The sequence below is a fragment of the Bactrocera tryoni genome, chromosome 1 (assembly GCF_016617805.1).
Source record: "Bactrocera tryoni isolate S06 chromosome 1, CSIRO_BtryS06_freeze2, whole genome shotgun sequence".
Classification (NCBI taxonomy): Eukaryota; Metazoa; Arthropoda; class Insecta; order Diptera; family Tephritidae; genus Bactrocera; species Bactrocera tryoni.
In genome coordinates, this window is record NC_052499.1 from 75,361,820 (window position 1) to 75,384,910 (window position 23,091).

The 23,091-nt window shown below is 36.8% G+C and overlaps 1 protein-coding gene across 6 annotated transcripts in view; it reads left to right on the plus strand.

The window, feature by feature from the left end:
* The window catches only part of LOC120781075 (tyrosine-protein kinase Fer), a 92,640-nt gene that overhangs the window by 66,810 nt on the left and 2,739 nt on the right, over positions 1 to 23,091 (plus strand). For 4 of the 6 annotated variants that reach the window (XM_040113223.1, XM_040113239.1, XM_040113229.1 and 1 more), the window contains exons 4-10: positions 11,011 to 11,107; positions 11,371 to 11,704; positions 11,765 to 12,043; positions 12,118 to 12,289; positions 13,419 to 13,619; positions 22,308 to 22,682; positions 22,741 to 22,954. In XM_040113223.1, coding sequence (XP_039969157.1) covers positions 11,011 to 11,107; positions 11,371 to 11,704; positions 11,765 to 12,043; positions 12,118 to 12,289; positions 13,419 to 13,619; positions 22,308 to 22,682; positions 22,741 to 22,954 — 1,672 coding nt within the window. Of the gene's footprint in view, positions 1 to 11,010; positions 11,108 to 11,370; positions 11,705 to 11,764; positions 12,044 to 12,117; positions 12,290 to 13,418; positions 13,620 to 18,326; positions 18,609 to 22,307; positions 22,683 to 22,740; positions 22,955 to 23,091 lie in introns of those variants that run through there. The other 2 variants (XM_040113245.1, XM_040113249.1) reach the window with 2 other exon arrangements.

A 23,091-nucleotide genomic window follows, 5' to 3' on the forward strand; every position in this document is an offset into this window, starting at 1 on the left:
AGTTTCTTATGTTGTTGTAATTTTTACGATTATATTTTAATTTGTATTTTAGTATGTAGGTACAATATAAGTTCATATGTATGGTATACATATGTACATATGTATGAATTTTAAGACACATAAATACTGTTTGTTATATCCTCTTGCGTTGGCTTTTTCTGTGTGAAATTATAATTAGTGAAATTTGTTATTGTAATTTATTTTATTACACATTTCTTTCACTTAATTATCTGCCCTTCTTGTGCGTCACTTACTATCAAAGTGCTAATCTGTATGCCTCTTTTTCAACGTAACTATTATTGCTGGCATCCGCCATTTGTTACCGCTCATGGTGACAAACAAGGCAGGAGAAATCAAGTACCACTATCACTGTGCAAAATGTCTCTAATATTTAACTAAATGGCTTGCACTCTCGATTTTGTCGCATTATCACTTTCATGTGGCTTTATAATGGTTTTTTGGTCAGTAATGTATATATGTAATGAAATGTGCTCAGATCCTGCAAGCCAGTTCTAAATGAGCAAATATTTTTTCCCCTTTTCCAAAAAATACTTATGTCATAAATTCTATAAAAATGTTTATGCTTCAATGTTGCCTACATTTCGGCGCACAACTAAAATTTATTAGTGTTTCTAGAAGTCTAGTAGCCGTAGCTCACAGGCTTATAGATAAGCTTCACCAGCAAACATTAGATTAAGCTGATTTTGAAAAAAGAATAGAAGAAGAATGTTTACGAATAATATTTAAAAAAAAATTTGGGTAGTCATAAAGCTGAAAGACACACATTTTTGGTAGTGCAAAAATACATATTTTTGGTTGAGAATATTGCATATTTTCAATACTTAAAGTGCTTAAACCCAAACTTTTTATCTGCTGAATATATAAACTTGCCTGGCACTGTAATTTCTTCCATTCATTGAAAATACGTACAAAATATTCTAAAAAAATACAACAAGATACATTGCATCGTTACTTCTTAGATACAAATCCTCACCTGTTTTTATGCAAATATCTTTACAAATGAAAGTTTGATTTCTCGATCATGTGCTCGAGAGATAAGCGCAAGAAAATACACATGCCGTCAGCTACAGAGGTCAATAATAAACAACAACACGGCGAGTTAGCGCAACTGAATGTGGCATGAGGTTCAGATAAAATCATAAATTTGTCAAAAGCACGAGGATAAAAGTAAATATGTAAATATTGGGCAAAACATTAAGAATAAACCAAGTAAACACGACGCGAAAATAGCCGAAAAATGTGTGTATGTATGCATGTATTTATGTGAAAAACAAACAAAACATTTGACGTATTAGAAAACCAAAACAAAAGCGGGCGTGTACCGGAAAATAATAATAAACAAGATAATTTGAATACCTTCAGATTATTTACTTTTGCGAAAATAAAAAAAAAATGTTTCTAGTATAAATAGTTTTAAGTATTTCGATGGCTTCAAATAATTATGCTGATGGCAGTAGAAATACTTAACATCATGACAATATTCCAAACTAAATTGTGATCAAAATATCATTTGTTCAAAATAACGTTTTTGCGTCAGTATTTGAAGCATTTGAGATGCTCTGACCATCGTTAATCATTCACCAGTAGTTCCTAAGAAACTTTCTTAAAGTCCAGTACAAATTATTTTTGGTCGAAATACTTGAAATATTTGAAATACAATTTCAAGAAAATTTTTCCGTTTGAACTTTGGAATAATGCTTAGTTGTTAATTGAACCAGACTCAGGGACTTTTGTGGTCATACATATATTCCATCAATTCTCTCCAAAGTAGTCTTTAATCTTTACTACTTTTCGATAAAACATAAAGTTTTCTGAAATTTCATTATGTTAGGTTGGGTTAGAGGGCTGATGTAGAAAAGATCGCACGTGGACTGCTATATGTACATTAAGGTGTTTTTTTATTCTTTGAACTATTAACTTTTTTCAGTTCCGTCACGAAATTTCCTTGGAAATACCCTAAGAAAAATTCCCTGCAAATTTTAGCCCTTATTATTAACATTAAAAACTGGACCAAGGCCTCTACAATCGTGAGTTTTTATCTTTAAATTCCTACAGATCAGAGGTCGTAACTCACGCCGGCGAGGTAGTACGGGGCTCTAAACCTGATTTTTCCATGAAATTCGCATTTCTTTGTATCTGTCTCGTAAATAACAAGAACGCTGAAACTGGAGTTGAAAGCGAACTTCTGGCAGTAAATCCCTCCACCAACCTTCCCCCTAAAGCCTTAAGCCATCCGTAAAGCTTACTATCTCTCTCCTCCAACAGCTTCTTCCCCCTCACAACCCCTTGGTCGGTATATGGTCAGAGAAGGGGCCGCCAGAGTTCAGTTTGGAGACTTCATGATCAAAGTGATCCGGTATGAAGACAAAGGGTGGGTGAGGAAACCAAATTTTCTGATTCTGATGACAACTTGCACAGCCATACACCTTCCGACGATAGCTAAAGTTTCATACTATCGCTTAGCGCTATTTGTTACTAAATGCTCATAGAAAAGATTGTACGAAATGATGACAAGAAACTATTGTTTGCTTTTAAACGTCATATGCAACAACAAATACAATAGAAAATAACAACAACAATAAAAAAAGCCAAAATCAAACGTACAATAATTTTATTGTCCGCCATTAGAAACATGCATAAACATTTACCGTACGGCAGTCAGCCAACGGTCACAGCAGTTGCAGCTGCATGCCACACACTTAATGCAACTGCAACAAATATGGCGGCAAGCTACTCGCATCTGCGCGATTCAAACTGAACTTTGCATGTTAAATAAAGCAAATAAGCCTTAATGTAATGCAAAAGAAACTACACTTGCGAGCACGCAACGCCAGCAGCATACTCGCCTATGCTAAGGCTAGGCTTCGGTGCCTCTTTTGAATTTGCGTTCCTGTGTTCTTTTCGTTTTTCTACGGGCGAATCAACGAATGGGTCAGTTTCATTTGGCCGTCGGCCAGATGCGCCAACAAGCAGCGTTAGACTACTACGAGTACAGCTGGCAGCCAGCAAAATGTGTACCACTTAGATTTCTTAATTGAATGCTTGATTGTGGTCACTTAAGCGTCTTCTCTTGAGGAAAACGGCGTGAGACGAAGTGAAGACGAGCGTTGTTGTTGATTGAAGTAGGTGAAACAACGAAACTACGAATATAGTGCTAATAGTAGAACGGGCAAAAGCATTTCTGATGATCATGTGGTAAGTGCCGCACTAAGTTGCATATTCTCTTCGCGTGTGAGTGAAGAGAAAACTTGCAGAGCTTCTATGCAGAAGTGCAAATCAGCGATAGTCAGTAATGGCCGGTTCGCGGCAGACATGCCAACGATAATAATGATGATTATGCGGATGAGTAGTGTGTTGATGGGTTTGATGATGAGGGTGCATCACAGCGCTGTGATTGCAGCGGCCATTGTAGTGTTTCGCTTTAGCAATTGCTTTGTGGCTGCTCGGTGCAGCGCAGTTATGTTGGCGGTGAATGCATAATTAAGTGCGATAACTGCAAAAATTGCGGAAGTATATTAACTAATAGCAACAGATAATTGCGGTGAGATCAGAGTTGAACTGCGGGCACATAAATAAATTGCACGCTAACTATACTATATACTTATGCTATATAAATACACGTTTTTATTTGATACTCGTGTGTACATATGCTTATATATGTACATATATCCACGAAATATTTATAAGTGCATATTTCAGTATATAAATCAATTATTTCTAATAGTTTTCCTGAAATAACATCAATTTTCATAATCATATATAAATAAGTACTTGAAAATAATGCTAGCTGTTTTCGATTCGTCAATATCCAGCGAATCGAACAAGACCAGATACTTAAACAAACGGAGAGCGCTCGTGCTGCAACCCTGCCCAAAAAGATCGATCTTCTGCTCCATTTTCAATAGTATTATGGTACTTTCTTTATTAACATTCTTATGACAAAAAATATTAAGACTTTTTCAAAATTTTAAAATTTTTAATTTATTCTTCAAAATCTACATATGTATGTTGTCCCCTCAAAGTATTTTCACTTGGTTCCAATACACTTATGGCAATGATCCTTCTAATCTTCGAAAAAATTGTCAGTCAATATTCGGAACAGCCTTCAATGCGCGTAGCCATTCACACAAAACGGTTTCCCCGGAGCGAATGTTTGAGTTTGCTGAATAGCCAGAAATCACACGCAGCTATATCAGGCGAATACGGTGGTTACGGCACGATATTTGTCGAAAATCTCACGAATAATCAATACTGTATACGGTGTTGCATTATCGTGATGCAAAAACTAAGAGTTATCGGTCCATAATTAAGACCTCTTTTTACGATTAGCTTTGCGCAAACGACGCATAACACTCAAATAGCATTCCTTGTTGACAGTTTGGCCGGTCGGAAGGAATTTGGTGTGCACCACACCTCGTTATTCGAGGAAAACTATTAACATAACCTTGACTTTCGACCTGCTCTGACGTGTTTTTTCGCCTTCGGCTCACCTTTGCCACGACTTTCGATCGATTGTGGCAAAGCATTGTTTCACAGACGTTAACGCGATTCCATTTTTCGAAAAAATTTATTGATTTTGGAACCAATCGTGCTTTCACTTTTCTTAGGCCCAAATCGTACAAAATGGTTTTCACTGATTCTTCCGACATTCCAACGAGGCCAGTAGACCCTTGACAGTTAATCGTCGATTTTCAAGCTTCAATTCCTTTATTTTATTGACATGTTGATCATCAGTTAATTTTGATGGCCGTCCTGTATGTGGTTCGTCGTCAACGCGTTCTGAACCCTCTTTGAATAATTTTTACCAATCAAAACACTAGCTCGCGACAAACAATTATCACCGAAGGCCTTTTCCAGTATTCTCAACGTTTCGGCACCAGAAATTTAATGCCGCGCACAAAATTTAATGAAACTTCTTTGATGAATCATTTCACTTATCGTAAAAATCGCCGAATGCACTTTAACCGTCCGGTCCAATGACCGGGTACACGGGTATCCATTTCAATCTACATGCCAATTTTTCTTAACTCCTCCTCAAAAAATTTTATGGCCGCCTGGATCCCCAAATTAAGTTATTTGTCACCCATTTTCCGTCAAAATTTTTAGAATCAATTATTTAATAAAAGCTATTAACTATCAAACTTGATGCTTCCTCCGTTCAATAACCAGGTACCCGGGTACCCACTGAGAGTTATATATATAAATGACAGGTTTACACACTTAAGAGATTGTTTATCAAAGTATTCAGATAATTATATTTTTTATATATTATTTATTTATTATATATTTTTTTTTAAATTAATAGTAGACAATATAGTTCACAATTTCTTTATTTTAACAATAATTCTTATTATAAACAATAACAAAATAGTTAGTAAGAACAAAATAACTCCGTTTTTATTTATTTTAGTAATATTATTTTCTATTTTTTACTATTTGTTTATTTATATTGTTTTATTTATTATGATACAGTGCTATATAAGAATTGAAGTATATTAAATTATTCTGTACATCCTTCACATGTCGTGGTTGTAATACCGTGTTCATCACAAATAGGTTTCTCACATACTGTACATATTTTTCTAGTTTTGTGACGTTTTTTGAATTCACTTTGAAGACATTCGTAGCCTACACCAGTAATCTTTTTCCTTCCAGTTGAATCGCGAAAAAGAGATTCAATCGCCACTTTCGTTGAGAAACGCCTCATAATTTGTGCATTATTCGCACGATTTTCAACGAATGGAGTATATAGCTCTCTGCCCAATTGCCGATAAAATAAGCGTCGTTCATACGATTTTTTAACAATCATTTTATTATCGAGAATATTGTAAAAAAAATCGTTGAGTAGACCTTTTTGTAGTATATCTACCAAGCATTTTATCCATCGTGTCTACTCCAGCTTTGGACCAATTATAAAACTCGATGATCTCGGTTTTTTTCTGTGCACTACCACTAATTTTTGCTTCGTGATGCATTGATGATAGCATAATTACTACTACATAGGGTCACATTTTCATGAAAGCCAAACACAGTGGATAATTCTTCTCAAGTTTTTGAAACAGCCATTGCTGGTGGAATGTATGCTTTATTTTTCTTCAGAGTACCAACAATCGTCGAAGTTCCAAGATAGTAAAAATTTTGCTAGTGGAGAGTTGTGAAGAAATTATCCATTGTAATGTTTCTACCGGATCCTTTGTAGAGAGTGCCACCAAGTCTTTAACAACTCTTTCACCAACATTTTTCTCACGACCATCTTTCGATTTCCCAGTGTAAAGCTGACCAGTAAGTGGATACGAGGATTGAGTGAAGCTAGTTCGACCTCGGTATGGATAAAGTGGCTCGTCGATTGTTTGGTATTCTGTTGGTTTGTAAATGTCTCACATTGGAGCAGCTTTATCACTTTCTAAGCGCTGAGCTCTAGTATTGGCATCGTCAAATCGAATAAAACGAATAATATTCCAGAAGCGATTAATACTCATTGCTGCTTGATATAATGGATATGAATACAGCTGCCACATTTCCCTTTCATTGTCAGTATTTGAATTATTTGCGCCAGAAGTTATCAAAATAGCCAAACTGCATAAAATTCCTGCAGCTCGAGATTTTTCCACTCCAATTTTTTTTTCTGGATTTTTTCAGTATATGCTGTATACGTTGGATTGCCTTTTTATTAGGTATGGCGTCTAATAATAATGTTACTTTGTATATTTTTTTCACTTATCTCTGTATACTTTCTACGCTGTTCACTACGCTTGTAGAATTCCAAGCGAACACGTTTCCTTCTTTTTCGTCCGAAATGGAAAGGGAGAGGGACGGCTTAAGATTACCTAAATATCCATCGACCTTGGCACTCCGCTTTCGTTATTTCTACGAGAACTATAGACTATGTCCCCATATATAGTTATTTCCTATGCCATGTAGCCAACTTACACAGAAAAAAACATTTTTATTCAGTATACTAATGACTTCCACATCTGATCCACCTGGGTACCCGGGTACCCGGTCATTGAACGAATGGTGAAAGTTTGGTCATTGACCGGACGATTAAGTACTTCAGGAAAGACAAGCGTATACTAAACACTAATGATTATTTTGATATGACATTTAGCACAGATGTCACTAAAAGTCATACCAATCTAGAAAAAAATATTTCGACGAATGAGTTTTCGCGCGAAATTTAAATTTAAAAGTCTTACGATTTTTTTTATCCATTCGCCTACATTTCATGAAGCTTATTGTATTAAATAGAGTAGTCTTTATACAGTTTAATAGCATTGTGAACAATTTTCAAATCGACCTTCTAATATCAAATCCTACTAAATTGAAAAAACATATTATAATTCGTAGACGTGCGGGTACATACTTTATTGCAATGTTTAATACTGTTGTCAGTTCGTGTATTGAATAGAAAAATTTCACAAAACGAAACGATGTGGGTCTAGTTTTGAGAATCTTTCGATAACATCCTCTCCATTTACTTCAATGTCATGCTATGTGTGCAGCAACGCCAAGCCGATCAATCTATCTTGAAGCATATTCGGCCTCAGCCACGTTTTCATGCGGCGAAGTGTCGAAAAAGAGCGTTCAGAGCTCGCACTCGTCACAGAAAGTCTACTGAATATGCGAAGAAAACTAAGAGTAATGGGTATAGGTCTACATCACAGTTCTTTAACGTTTCCATTGCAGTAGTCGGTGACTTGTTGTCTTTTGACTTTTGCTTCTGCCACCAATGGCACTGCCAGTGATCAAGTTCACCTTTGAGCTTCAAACGTCGCTCCACGTTGTCATTATCCAAAAGGCCTTTGAATCTATCTATGAAGCAGTCAATAAGAATTTACAATTCTTTGGTTTTCAAAGCCACCATTTCTCCTTTCTGAATCCGTAATTATTAATAGCCAAATATTTTATTGTTCATTGTCACTTTCAAAACACATACCATATTTGTATACAAAAGTACCTTTATATATAATATAAAATGTTCCAAAATTTAAACTCACCTGAAAATACCTGCAACAAAAAAAAATTATTCCCTATTAATCTTTTTCAATTTAATGTTTGCGTTAGAAAACTCACCATTATACCTTATACATTCATACATATAAACATAGATACATACAAATATGTATTATTTTGCATAAGCAACTACAGCTCAACGATAATTGCCCTAAATAAGCCGCAATATAAGACGCTGTGCAACGCTTGGTACTCGCGTGTAGTCAATTAAAAACGTAATAAAATCGGCGAATGCGTTTTGTTGCAATTTTACGTGGTCTTCATCACGTACGGTGCGGCAAAAATGCGACAATGCCGAAGATATGTGGATGAAAGACAAATAAATTTAATGCCTACACGCTAGATACGCTTATAAATATGTGCAGAGCGTATGTATTTACAACATACATACATATATGCACTTATGTGCATACATACATACTAATTTACTGTAAATTGCATTAAAACAAGTGGGTTAAATAAAAAGCAAAATACGAGATGCCGCGAAGCTTTTCTCAAGTGTTAATACACGTGTATCACACATACATAAATTAACGCTTTGCAACTACATTATACATACACACATACATATGTTTCTCAGCAATTGGTATGCACAAGTAAAAGTGAGCTTCAATTAAAAGTCTCTTGACTTTGCCATAATTGAGGCAATGTATTGTGCATATTACAAAAACACTCGCACACACACACATACTTGCCTTTGGGTAAGTTGTCATAAAAATGTGTCCAATTTGTGGGTTAGTGTTATAGTGATTTGTTGTTGTTGTTGCACCGGCTATTGGCTTATCACCATTAAATTCGATACTCGCATGTCTGCTCAGCTAGCAGGCGCTTTTTGTAGCGTTTCCGTTGCGAAATGCCGGTAAATGGTAACAGGTAACAACAACAACAATAACTAACATATTAACAAGAGTGCCGCTAATAAAATTAATGCAGAAATACACACCATTTGCTATTTTTAACTTGCACTTTCTCATAGCTACACATTTTTCTCTGGGTATTTGGGCTAAAAGCACACACGATCAGCGGGCAAATAAACACAAGTACCTGGTACGCTGGTATTTGGGAATTTGCATATAAATATGAATGTATGCATAGCTATTTATTTATTTAACATACGTAAGGCATATGACATAAATGCCGGCTGGTAACGATTTTCCCATAGCAGATGTTGTCATTATAGTTATTGCGGTAAGAAGTTGCCATAATTCGGTTTTATAAGCGGGAAATCAATTGCGTAAATGAATTTTGTCGTATTTATAACCATTTTTGTTAGTCGAAATAATGCTATTTATACATAGATATTGCACAGAAATAGGTTTGCTTTTTTTAGGGTTTCGGAGGGCGAACATTACTGCCGCTGTTGAAAGATAGCATGCACGATTCATATTACCTGCTAATAGATACAGATACAGCTCTTTCAGAATCACGCCCAGTTAGTATTATTTAACTTTACTGGACTTGCGGAACAGTACGCCTACGTCGAAACCATTAACTCCGACCGCTGTAAAGCATTGCATCGCAAGACAAAAACTGGGCAAGAATGCCTCTTCACAAATTCCCGTAGGAAGGTAGTCTAGCTGCCGATTCTTAGAATGGCATGGTCACAAGAGCTCAAAGTAACAGTAATAACAGATTCGATGCCGAGAAATAAATTTGAGAAAATAAAGAAATTTATCAATTTTTCTATAAGTCGAAGCAGCCATCTAAAAGCGATAATAATGATGACAAATTATATAAAATTGGATGATATTTCGGTTATCGTCCACATTTGTGGGAGATGAACCTATCGAGGCATGTAAGCATTGAAATGGGAAGGAAAAAAATTTGTTGAGGTTCCGAGACCAGTTATTGTTTGAAAATACAATAAACACATGTGAGGAGTTGATCTTGCCGACATACTTATGGATCTATATAAAGTGAAACATCGCCTCAATAAGTGGTACATGAAAATATTTCACTGTAGCCTAGGCACAGTAGTTTTCAATTCCTGGCTCCTGTATCGGAGACATCTCAAAATCCTTAATCCAAACGCTAAGCATGTGTCACTTTTAAAATTCCTGATGGAAATCGCAACTGAGCTCTTAAGCGCTACGCCGGTGTTTTCCAGTTCTATTCAAAACAACAGCGAGTGCTCTACTGCTATGCAAAATATAGAAAGCGACTCAACTTCGGCTGCACCTCCTTCCTCAGAGGCCCAAAGTTAATAAACAACTTTCAATAATTTTTGACAGGATCAAGGTAGAGAGCTAAAACTTCGATATTTAATTCAGGCAGTTTAAGTCAGAAAACCAAGAACAATCTCTGACAGTTGGTTTAGGTGCGGTCCTGAAAGGCTTAAGAAAAGAACAATCGAACTTGAAAACATGTAGAGAAAAGAACAAGCCACTTTGTCAGTCCGAGCATAGGGCAGCATAAATGCTTCATTTTTGTGAGAAAAGAAAACACTGCCTATTGTGCCTACCATTCCAATATACTGTGAGGTGCTATTGAGGCGATTTGATCCCTATTTAGAAACATGCATGCAAGAGTCTTTATCCAGCGCCTACAGGCTTCTGTGTAGCAAATTATCAGGTGTTCTGGAATTTCAGGTTTCATGTCTCAGAAGCTCCAAATTTTGATCGATGAGTAGCCTTAGTTTGTCCCTCGGGAGGTTGATTACATATTTTAACTTTTTTAGGCTGTAGCCACCTGTTAGCAACCTCGCATGGCGCATGCCTTGGAGTTGTTGCCAATACTTATCCCTGCCCACTCCTTCATTCTTGCGGATCAGCTGGAATTCCGGGAGCTTTTGATTGAAATATAAACAGAATTTTGATCCACGCAGTGTAAAAACTATGAATAAAGTCTCGAAGAATATAAAATGTATATAGTTTGTATTATTGCTCAGGGCATTTAAATTTTTTATTTATTTATTTATTTATAGTTGATAACATTTAAGATAAGAGTTCTAATAAATATGTTTTCTTCTCTTTTCAGCTCACAGACGAAGTTGTACGCAAGAAGGCAGAATATCAGAAACATCTGGAGGGTTACAAGGCACTGCGGACGCGCTTTGAGGAACACTACATAAAATGTAATTATGAGTAAAAATCTTTAATTTTCTTATTTTAAATAACTAACCACTTACGCTATAAATTTTCTGATTTCCCTTAACTGAAAATTTTTAATACCTAAAAACGCAATTAAAAGTGTTCATAAGTTTTCTAAAAGAATTATCTCTACCATAGAAAATTATGATAAACTATTTTGTTAAATATTGTATATATTTGATATAAAAACTTACTAAACCATTTTTTTTTTCTAATTAACACTATATACTCCCCTGTACTCTTACAGCCGGTCGCGGTGGACGAAAATTGGACGATGTACGCGATAAATACCAGAAAGCCTGCCGCAAACTACATCTCACCCACAACGAATATGTACTCTCCATCACCGAAGCCGTCGAGGTGGAGAAAGATTTTCGTACAGTATTGCTACCCGGTCTGTTGGAGCACCAACAATCCGTACAGGAGAGTTTCATACTATTGTGGAAGAATATACTGCAAGAGACAAGCCAGCATGGTGACCTCACATCCGACAAATTCAAGGAAATCCAGAAGCGCATCGACAATGTGATAAACAGCATAAATCCCAGTGAGGAATATCGGGAATTCACCGAGAAACACAAGTAACCATTTGTGCGGCGAAGTACACACCCCGTCAATAATAATAGTTATTCACTTTATAGGACCTCCCCCACCACACCCTTAGTATTCCAGTTCGACGACGCACTCATTGAGGATATACCCGGCAAATTGCAATCGAATACGCTCACCGTTGATAATCTCACAGTCGACTGGCTGCGCTCGCGACTCATTGACTTGGAAATGTCCGTGAAGGAATGCCAAGAGAAACAGCTGAAAATGATCGAGCATGCGAATGGCGGTTCACCGATAGCGAACGGCAGCATAACGCGCAATGGCAGCACCGCCAGCAATGGCATACAATCGCCCAAAGACAGTCAGAAGTAGGTGTAATTATTTAGTTTTAGAAAAAGAAAATGAAAAAATTATTTGTATTTGACTTGAAAAAAAAAAACAGCAGACAATCGAAGGACCTCAATGCGTTGCGTTGCCAAGAGAAGCAAAAACAAAAGTTGGTGGACATGATTAAGTGCGCTTTGAATGAAATTGGCTGCGAGGAATTGCCATCTGGCTGTGATGATCATTTGGAACAGAATTTCATAGAGAATAGTTTTAACAACGACCAACAGGTTAGTGTTTAGGTTACATATACAGTTATGTTTAGTGAAATTTATACTACAAATAAACACACACAGAAAGCAGGTGAAGGGACTAAGCATTAGCAGCACTTAGTGATTAGTTTAAGCAACTTAAATATATTTATAAATACAAGTCGCTTGCTGGCAATGGTTTTGAGAAACATTTAGTAGACTTAGGGAAATGAAAGGAACATAACTTGGAGGTTACGGTAAAATTTAGGGATTTCGGTAAAAGATGTATCTAAAAGTATAAAGATTTCTTGAAGTGAAGATTCTATACTCATTTCATAAGAATCTGCTCAGTCCTTCGAAGTGCAAATATCTTCAAATGCATTTACTTATAATTTTATAAGATTTTTTGCTGGACCTAGGTATTCATGAAAGTTCATTGTATGAACTGGCATACTGCTTTGAGCTTTCTTTATAAGCTTTTCTATCTTGTGAAAACAATTGGTATGAATGTAACGACAAAATTATTCTTTCTTATTAAAGTTGCACAAATGCTGAGTATCCAATATCTGTTTAATCAGTCTTCCTGATTTATACTGATTGTTTGTTCGATTCGTCACTCTCTAAGGTCTGACGAAACGAAAGTAGGCAATATTGGCTAACATCGGACACTGTTAGTAAAATCACATCCATTTGCATTTTGTCTATATACAGCGGTATTTCCTTAAACGTTTATGGTTTAAGCTTTACCAAAAAAGCTTTATTTAAATAACAAACGGTCATACGAACTCGTTCTTCTTCTTTATTGGCGTAGACACCGATTACGCAGTTATAGTCGAGCTCAGCACGAAAACTACTCGAGAACATTATACTTTTTGGTACATCTGTTTAGCACTTTAAAGAGAATTTCTTATACAATCAATTCTTAGTTATTTTTACTAAGGTTTGGGTACACTATTTACACTATTTCACTTAAAGTTATAAGCCTATATAATTTTACTTATTAAACTCTCTTTCTCTCCCATATAATTATATTCTTATATACCCCACTTTATTTCTATAAACACCCAACTACACGCTTGCAATTCCAACATTGAATTGCCAAACGAATCATAAAAAATTATATACAAAAAATAAAATAAACTTTGGCAAATAAAAATTGGCTTAGCAGAACTCGGCCACTTCGACCAATTCCACAGGCGTAAGTATTATCAACGAGTTGCGACGACGCGGTGGCGTGCTCACACTACTACGCGGTAGGCCGTTCAAACGCAAATCGACACCGCAGCCGACCACGCCCACCGTCAATCGTATGCGCACACAACGCTTCAACAAGCTACAACCGCGCTCCCAAAGTCTCGGATCGTTGTCGGTAAATACCAGTCCTGCGAAATATGAGCCCATTACTAACCCCTTGCGCATGGCTACCAGCCTCGAAGCTAACACCAGCTACGGTCTGCATGACATCGATCCCGATTCTGTGATCATGTTCGATCGTGGCGCCGCTAATGCAAAAATGTTTCCCAAGTTGCGACGCACGCAACTCTCAATGTTGTGTTTGAATGAAGAGGAGACGCCAACCGCTTTTGTTATATCCATTGATACTAACCCGAATGAGCCAGAGTTACACGATCACACGAACAACAATAATAATAGTATTAATATATATGCCGATTTGTTAGGGGGTTGTGAGTCGTTGGGGGGTGACTGCGACAGTGTTAGAAGTGGTGAGTTAGCTTTGCGACGACAAGAAAACGTGAAAATCGAAATCAATCGGGAAGACAGCACAAGACTAACGGTCGAGTGTGCACGCGAATTGCGCACAGAGGTGGTGGAGAAGAAGGACTTGGATGTGGTTTCGGAGAGCAATAGCAGTGCGACAATAGTGGCGGGTCCCACGGCTGTTTTAGAAACACAAGTGGCAGTGAAGAACTCAATCGATGCGCATTTGGATAAAATCGATGAATTGAATCGTACACTGGATGATCGTCTGAAACGTCAGTTGCCACAAGCTGCCACAGCACGGCCTCAATTAAACTTCGATGCTATCGAGTCAGCTGATACTGCCGGAGTCACAACACGCACGAAAACTGCCGAAGAACAGGAGACGCATTGCTCTTCGAAACGTTCGTCAAGCTCGAGTTCAGACTGCCGAACGTGTGCTACGCGCAAGGAGAAAGATAGTGACGTTAATGGTGGTGGTGGCAACACCAAGAAACGCTCCGTTTCATTCTCACAAAAATCCATAAACGCGATTATGACCAATCTCAAGGAGTTCACGAAGAAGAATGCAATGCCGAAAGTGCCGAAGACAACCATTACGTTGGTGGAATACAAAGAGACTAGCGATCAGTTTGAGTTAATCGATCCTGAGCTGGGCAAGTCAACGCAGAGCAATGGGCGCGCCAATGACGGCGCAGATAAAAACAATGTAGAAACTGAAAGCGCAGCTACACAGAACACAACAAGTGAGACAGACACCAAGCTAAAGAGTAACGGCAGCGTGACCAAAGATAAAACGTCAACTAACAACAATAACAATCACAACACAACAGCAGATAATACAACGAGTACCACAACGCAAACACCGGTGACAGCTGCCACAGCTGATGCGACCACGAATCCGTCCAAAACCGAGCCATTAGCCATGACCGCTAAGCTACGCCTGAAAGTGCCAAAGATACAAAAGAAGTCCAAAGCGCTGCGTCAAACGTTCCGCGCCAAGTTACTCAATTTCCAAATTAAACGCGATAAAATATGCAAACAATGCACGAAGCGACGGCGCGTACATCCGTCCAAGAACATGTTCGACTTCAGCAAAGACTTCGGTTTCAAGCGCGACGAAGTCAACGCGGAACACTGCGATGCAGGCGTTGAAGAATTCTGCACATGTCCGCCCGAGAAGTGCACAAATAAGATCGCCTTCATCGAGCCAGCAGCGCACTTCGATTCGACAAGCTCTGCCGAGGCCGAGGACGAAGGCAGCGGTGGCGAGGATCACCTCAGCCTGAAGGAGCACTGCTACAGCGTGCCCAGCTTGGCGATGAGTGTGAGTAGTTGTAGTCGTAGAAAAAGCAGCAGCGGCCAGCGCAGTTGCACGAACGCAGGCGCAGCAAGGGAGGCGCCGAAAGGCATATACCATATCATATATTTACTGTGAAATTTGCATCCGTAGCTGCATTTATAATTACTCGCAACTGTAGCTGCATTTTGCATCCAATATAGACGTAGCTGTGTTTTGCTCACAATTTAGCATTTTGTTTACTAGATATTTTTGTGTTTTTTTTTATTTTGACCACTCTCACTCTCTGCACACTCTCTGTACGTATGTATGTACATCAGCTATGCACCATAAGACACCAACAATAAAAAAAAACACATATTGCCACCCACTTTTTCGTAATGTATAGCAATTAGCGCATCCAGGCGTTGCTAGCCGCGCTTTGACCTTCATAATCATTAAGTTTTACTGTCGTTAAATGGGGTTTTTATGTTTATTGCAAACACTTACTGGAATATCTCTGCATTATTTATCATTCTTACACACCTGAGCGCTTACGAGCTCGCATATTTTAAGTTTTCACCTAATTAACGGGTATTCCTTAGTGTATATTTACATATATATGTACTTGTATAAGCTTATCTGATGAATATTTCTGCATGTTCAGCCGCTGTAAATAATATTGGTTATTAATTGTTAAAAAATGCTGAGAATTTTCTGACTTGCTGAAGTGACTTTCCAATTACTACCTGGTACACTTGGCGAATTTTCTTGGCATGAAAATTTTGTTGTAAATAATTTATTGTTTTTTATAAGACTTTGTTTAATAACCGCTATTTTATTCTAATCAGTGTAAATATATAGATATATGTACTTATTTATTATAATACACATACCTAGATATACATATGTATATATTTAAAATTTAGTTTTAAGTTAACCAGTTCATACTTAAACTTTGAACACATAGACGACTAGACGACAGTAAAATTTTCTTGCCAGCAAATGGCGTCTTGAAGCCAGCTTCTTGAACATTTTGAAGAGCGCAGCGTCATATCCAAACAGCTGATATACACAACTACGTTGTTGCCCTATTAAAACTTTTCACTTCAATGATATTTAAATATTTTGTTCAAAGTGAAATTTTTTGTGCAAAAAATAAGTAGATAAGTCAATTCACTTCTTTTTAATTAGCCATTGTTATTAAAAATGATATAACGGGTTTTTCAATTGGGACGCTACGTAAGTAGACCGATAGGGACAGATTATGACGCTATATTTTTTTCGTTCTTTTGACAATTCTCTTCAGTGAGGTTTTCTATTTCATTATGGAAGGATATACATATCGAAATTATTATACAAGTCGAAATTATTAAAACTTACTACCGAAATTCGGAGTCAGTGCCCTCAACTTTAAGAGCGCTACGTTAAATTTATAGTCATCATAATCGTTCTGTCAGATCAACAGTTGAGCGAGTAGCGGAAAAATTTGAAAGACAAAAAAGTGCCTGTAGTGTCGAGAATATTGCTACCGCTAGCGCATTATGTAATTGAAGAAGACTCAAATCAGTCTCTCACACGTCCTTGTTAAGCGTTGGGCATCTCTATGAAGTCATTGTGGCGAATTTTGCGAAAAGATCTTTGCCTACATCCTTACAAGATCAAATTGAAGGGAGAACTGAAGCTGCTTGACCACCAGAATCGCTGGTGAAAGGCTTCGAAAAACCAGCAATTACACGTGCTCCATGAATCACCATTGTAGCCCGAAAAAAGTATGGTTTGGTGCGGTTTATGTGCCGGCGGCATCATTGGGCCGTACTTCTTCCGATCGGCACTTTAATGTGAATGGGAATCGATACCGTTCAATGATAACCGAATATTTTTGACTCGATTTGGATGATATGGACTTGGACAATATATGGTTTCAACGGGACGATGCCACAAGTCACATAGCGAATATCACAATCGATTTATTGAAAACCAAGTTTGGTGAACGTGTTATCTCATGAAATGATCTGGTCAATTGGCCGCCTCGGTCATACCATTTGACGTCGTTAGACTATTTCCTGTGTGGCTACGTCAAATCTATGGTCTTCGTACGAATATTGAGCTTGAAATTGCAGCAAAATCGGCCCATTTATGCTTGGGAACCGTCGAAAATTGGGTTCAGCGTCTGGACTTCTGTAAGCGTGTCCGTGCGTTTGTAGCGCTATTATTGAACAACCCGTTATGAGAGCAATTTTATGCTTCTATTTCTAAAATAACGCTAGACTTGTTATAACTTTGAATAATTTGATATTTCACATATTAGGGCAGTTGTACCCATTGTCGTCGGCAAAATTAGAAGTATATTATTTTGTTTATCTCTCTATCCCGCAGTTCATATACGTTGAGCTCATCTCCATCTGTTACACGTAATAATATACCATAATTGTTTACAAATAAATAAAAATTTGCAAAAGCAGCCGGTTAATTTAACTTCTGGTTATTTGCACTAAATCAAGCAAATCGATTTTTGGACACGTGCCAGGATTGAGTCATGCAGCCACTGACTAGCAGGCAGCGATTTCACATGGGACGCGAAGAGTGAAAAAAATCTTTTCAAAGAGCAATTTTTGCGGTTGCCCTAAAATTAGCAATTATCCATTGAACTAACAAATAAACTAATCTAATGGCGCTCTCTGGCGGAATTCGCTACAGAATATGTCTAAATGGGAACGGCTGAGTCTGATAAGGAAGAAACAAGAGCAAGAAGCCATAAATGCTTGAAGCTGGCAAAACAGGGAGCGTCGAATTGTGCCGTGTACCGATTTCTATTTCTCTAAATAGGCCAATGCTCTCCGATCGAGCGAAAATTCAAGAGCATCGCGACTATAATATGTACATATAATTGTTGTTTGTGTGAAAAGCGTGAGCAGTGAAGACATGCAAAGTATAGGCGATTTTCACTCGACTTTTTCAAATTTCTTTTCATTTGTATATTTTCGAAACGATTTTTAGCATCTAAATATTGCTGAATATCAGCCGCATTCAGTTCCCTCAGTCAGTCAGTCGTCGGTTGCGTCAATTTGTGCCGCGTTTTGTGCCGATACTTGCCTAAGAGAATTCCGCATATTTTAGAATATGTGAAGATCAATATAAATTATACGGATAAATATTGAACTGCCGGGAATTTTCAATTTCGAGAACTAGTAAATTTTAAGTATCAAAACGGAGGGCATCCTGCAGCATTTCAGCTTCTTCAGAATGAGCTCTTCGGGTTTTAGTAGTTGTAGCTCCTCACAACTACTGACACCGACAGAAATCGTAGGGCCGCCGGTGGCGCCAGGCAGAAAGAAACGGCCCAAGTCGTTTGTGCTTGTAAGACTCATGGCTGCTTAAGTGTTTTACAAAAAAAAATACTTTTTTTTATTTTGGTTTTCAAATATTATGTGTTGAGAAAGAAAAAATTAGCGATAAAAAATTGAAATTAATAAAAATACTATCTCAAAATACAATAACAAATGTGCATGCAGCTCTGCTTGTGCGAAAATATTTCTTTCAGATTAACCAAAAACTTACAAAATATAAAAAATTTTTTTAAAAACCTATAAATTGAAGTATAAATAAAGCATTTTGGTGCTATAAATTTCCAAAAATAGTGTGTAGCTAAGAACTCCAAACCAAACCACAATGCTCTCAACCGGATGTGAGTAATGGCACTTTTAATGCCAAAACAAATTTGTAAAAAAGCCATAAACTTAGTTCGTTCTACGTAACCACCTAAAAATATTTGTACTCGTATATACTTGAAATATACTTCGAAGCAATATTTGACAGCACAAAATATTCCATGCAAGATATTGACAAATGCGGGTCCGTGGTTTTTCGGCATATTTCTGTTGTTATTGTTTTTTGTCTCAATAAAAATAAAGTCGACCGAATATATCTAAATTTAGCTAGATATGTGCATACATATAGATGTTATAGCGTCACCTATGATTGTCAAGTAATATATTTCAATATTTATATTGTTTACGTTTTCAGTGATGTGTGAAAAAAACAATCGATTAATGCAGATCGTGACTATTAATTTCGTTAATGAAATAAACATTTTAGTTAGTTATTCGTTCTTTTATCTCAAACCACTATTTATAAGGTGCGAATACTCTTTGCTGACTTGTCTGCTCTCTGATCCACAATTGACTCGAAAAGCAGTTTGCAGCAGCTTTTTTACTCGTTTCAGAATATAAGCTGAATAATGGTTCAAGTAGGTTATCGGTTCTGTCAAAGTTTCCAATTTGAGGTTTGACGCTCCTAAGAATAAATAAAATTTCAACCAAGAAGTTGAATTAAAGTTTCATAAATTGGTCATAGGTTCTAATGATATATATGTATATGAAATGGGTGTATCACAGAGCTTACTTGCCTGTATCTGAATAAAACTAGGATATAAACCCATTATTGTTGCCATCTTATGTCAAAGCTTTAATAAATTCAACCAACTTATAAAGAAGCTGGCAGCTTTGCTTTCTTTTTTTTTGTTTTTTGTTTGTTAAAAGTTAATACCATTTAATGAAGTCATTTGCAGGCCACATTATATTTAGAATTAATATAATCGTGTATTAATATCTTGCCAAAAAGTTGTAGAGAACTTCACGGTTCCTTTTTTATTTTCAAATGTCCGTGCCTTGAAGGTATTTTTCCTCTGGATATATTGTTCATGAAAAGGTTGTCACAATTATGAGAAAATCAGAACAGATCAGAAAAACATATCAGATATGAAACTATAGTTCAAGCATTTGTTAAAGTTACACACGATCCTAGAGTATTTTTTATTATAACACTCTTTATTTCTTCTTACGTTAGATTTCCAAACGAATTCTATCCTTTATTTTGTGGTCAGTGTTGTTACAGTCAAACTTACTTCAGTATATGGTATACGTAGTTGACTTTTATATTTCGAAATTCGAGAACAAAAGCAAGCTATTCGCTGCCAAGTCGTGACTTTACGGTGGTTTATTCATCAAATCGGTGTTCTGAGTGCTCAAAATGCAGTTGTTTCAGTCTATGTGTAAGTGCTCGTGGTGAAGAGTGAACCGTCTTCGGTGGTTGGTTTTCTTGATTTCTTGAAAGACAACTGGCACTAAAATGGTTGCATACCACTCAAAGTTTACTCTTCTACATTACTCGTATTCTAGTGATATGGTTGCGACAAGTGTAGTTTTTCCACGAAAACAGCCAACCCGTCAAGCATTTGCTTGAAAATGCTTTGAGCGTGAACAGCTTTTGCTGGATTTGGATAATTTTGAAACTGACTGCTGTTTACTTTCAGGCTCAACGATTCATCACATATAATGTTGCCATAAACGTGTTTCAAATCATGGTATTTTTCAAACATTTCTCTCGACCAATCGACACCAGCCGTTTTTGAGCAATCAACAAATTGTGTGGGATCCCACGCGAAAAAAATGTCTGCAATCAAATGTTCGTCAATTATTCGTCATTATTGTCTCAATACCACGATAGGTCATATGACGATCTTGCAATATCAGTTAGTTAATAGTTTCTTGAACAATAACTGATTTTGGACGACCCTCATAAAACTCGTTTTCGAATGATCTACGATCTCGATTGAATTCACTTTAATATCGATTAACACTGTTTTATAATGTAGCTTTATCGCCAAAAATTGATTTAAGTTCATTGAAGTACTGTAGCTGAGATAACCTACGTTGGAAGTCGAAATAACATGAAAGATGTCAAACTTTACTATAAAGTTGTCAGTCGTCAGATTGCAACACTGGGGTTGCCAAATTCTGAAATATAAAAGGCAATCAACGTACAGTCTAGTTTATTATACAAAACATAGGCATTGGTGGAATATTCTTCTCTCATAAAAAGTCATATCGGATTATTAAAACACATATCGCCATAAAAACTATCCGATGATAATCAAAACTTTTTATGGTTTTATTTGAAAAGGTACATTCTTAATTTTATCTGGTAATGTTGTCTGAGACGACGGTATTAGCTCCGACATAATTCATCTAATCAAATCACTATATGTAGCTTATGACTGTCATATAAACTGATCGATCAAAATAATGATTTAAATATTTTCATACTCTTTTACGTTGTAAGCAAGGTATATATGTATATATCTGTATAAGGGGTTACATGGGTTTCCTCGGGCAAAAAACGGCCTTTTTTCAATAATTTTTTTATTTCTCGACATTTTTTTTTTTAATAGTTGTAATTAAAAGAAAAATCCTTCGTTCAAGACCTTGTAAATGCTATCTCGAAGACCTGTGTAAAATTTTATCAAGATCGGTTGAGTAGTTCGCGAGAAATCTTGACAACCGACTTTGAAAACATAGTTTTGAGAAAAACGCTTTTAAAGACACCGAACTCAGCCTAGCTAGTCCTAAACGCACATGTTCTCAAGGCTGTATCTCCGAAACTATTAGTCGGATCAACTTGAAAATTTAGGACAATATATAGATGTTATAGAATTCAATAAGAAAAAATTTTTGATTTTTTTAAACTGGGAAACCCATTTAACCCCATAAAGGGTATTGTAGCCTCGGTACAGCCGAAGTTTGTTGCCTTTCTTCTTCTTGTTTAATCCTTGTTTCTTATGTATATAGAATAATAACAACAATCGATAATTATCATATTAAAGTCTTACACTATTAAAAATCTTGTGTTTTTTATATAATATAAACTTATAAAACAATTTTTTTATTGTTAACAAATCTTATTTGTTACTATTTATTCTTTAATTAATATATTCAAGTAAATAAAATTTTGTAAATATGCTAGCCACGTTAATATAAATCGCTTACCTTAAGTTAGTACTACTATATTTTCCAGCAAAATAATGTTTTTTTCAAACACTCTTTTGATTCTTGCTACAAATCTTTATTTTTCTGTGGGCATGTAAATGTACAAAGATTTTGTGTAAACAGCTGCTTTCGCTGATTTTTATGTTTTAATCATTTTGTATTACTAAAATTAAGCAAATTATATGAAAAACCTTATATAACGCATTAAACCACACGCTAATTTACTTCACAGATGTCGCTGTCCACCAATCGGCCACTGTACGAAGAAGAGTGGTTCCATGGCGTATTGCCACGCGAAGAAGTCGTGCGCTTGCTCAACAACGACGGTGATTTTCTGGTACGCGAGACCATACGCAACGAAGAGAGTCAAATTGTGCTCAGCGTTTGTTGGAATGGTCACAAGCATTTCATCGTGCAAACCACAGTCGATGGGCATTTCCGTTTCGAAGGTCCACCATTTCCCAGCATTCAGGAGCTAATTATGCATCAGTATCAGTCGGAGCTGCCGGTCACAGTTAAATCGGGTGCCATCTTGCGACGTGCCATTTGTCGCGAACGTTGGGAGTTGAGCAATGATGATGTCGTGTTGCTCGAGAAAATCGGACGTGTGAGTGAGCAAACAAAAAGCAATGATATTTATAATTTTTGTGATCAATTATTTGCAGGGTAACTTCGGCGATGTCTACAAAGCCAAGTTGAAGTCCACAAAACAGGATGTCGCTGTGAAAACTTGCCGCATGACCCTGCCCGATGAACAAAAACGCAAATTCCTGCAAGAGGGTCGCATTCTCAAGCAATACGATCACCCGAATATTGTCAAATTAATTGGTATTTGTGTGCAAAAGCAGCCGATTATGATCGTCATGGAACTCGTGCCAGGTGGGTTAATTAAAGATGACAAGGTTGTCAAAATGCATTTGGAATTCTGCCGAAAAGTGTTTTTCACTAGAAATTTCTCACTGAACTTTAAGGCTTTGATGTTTGCTAATATGAGTTCACCATGATTTTTGCTTTAC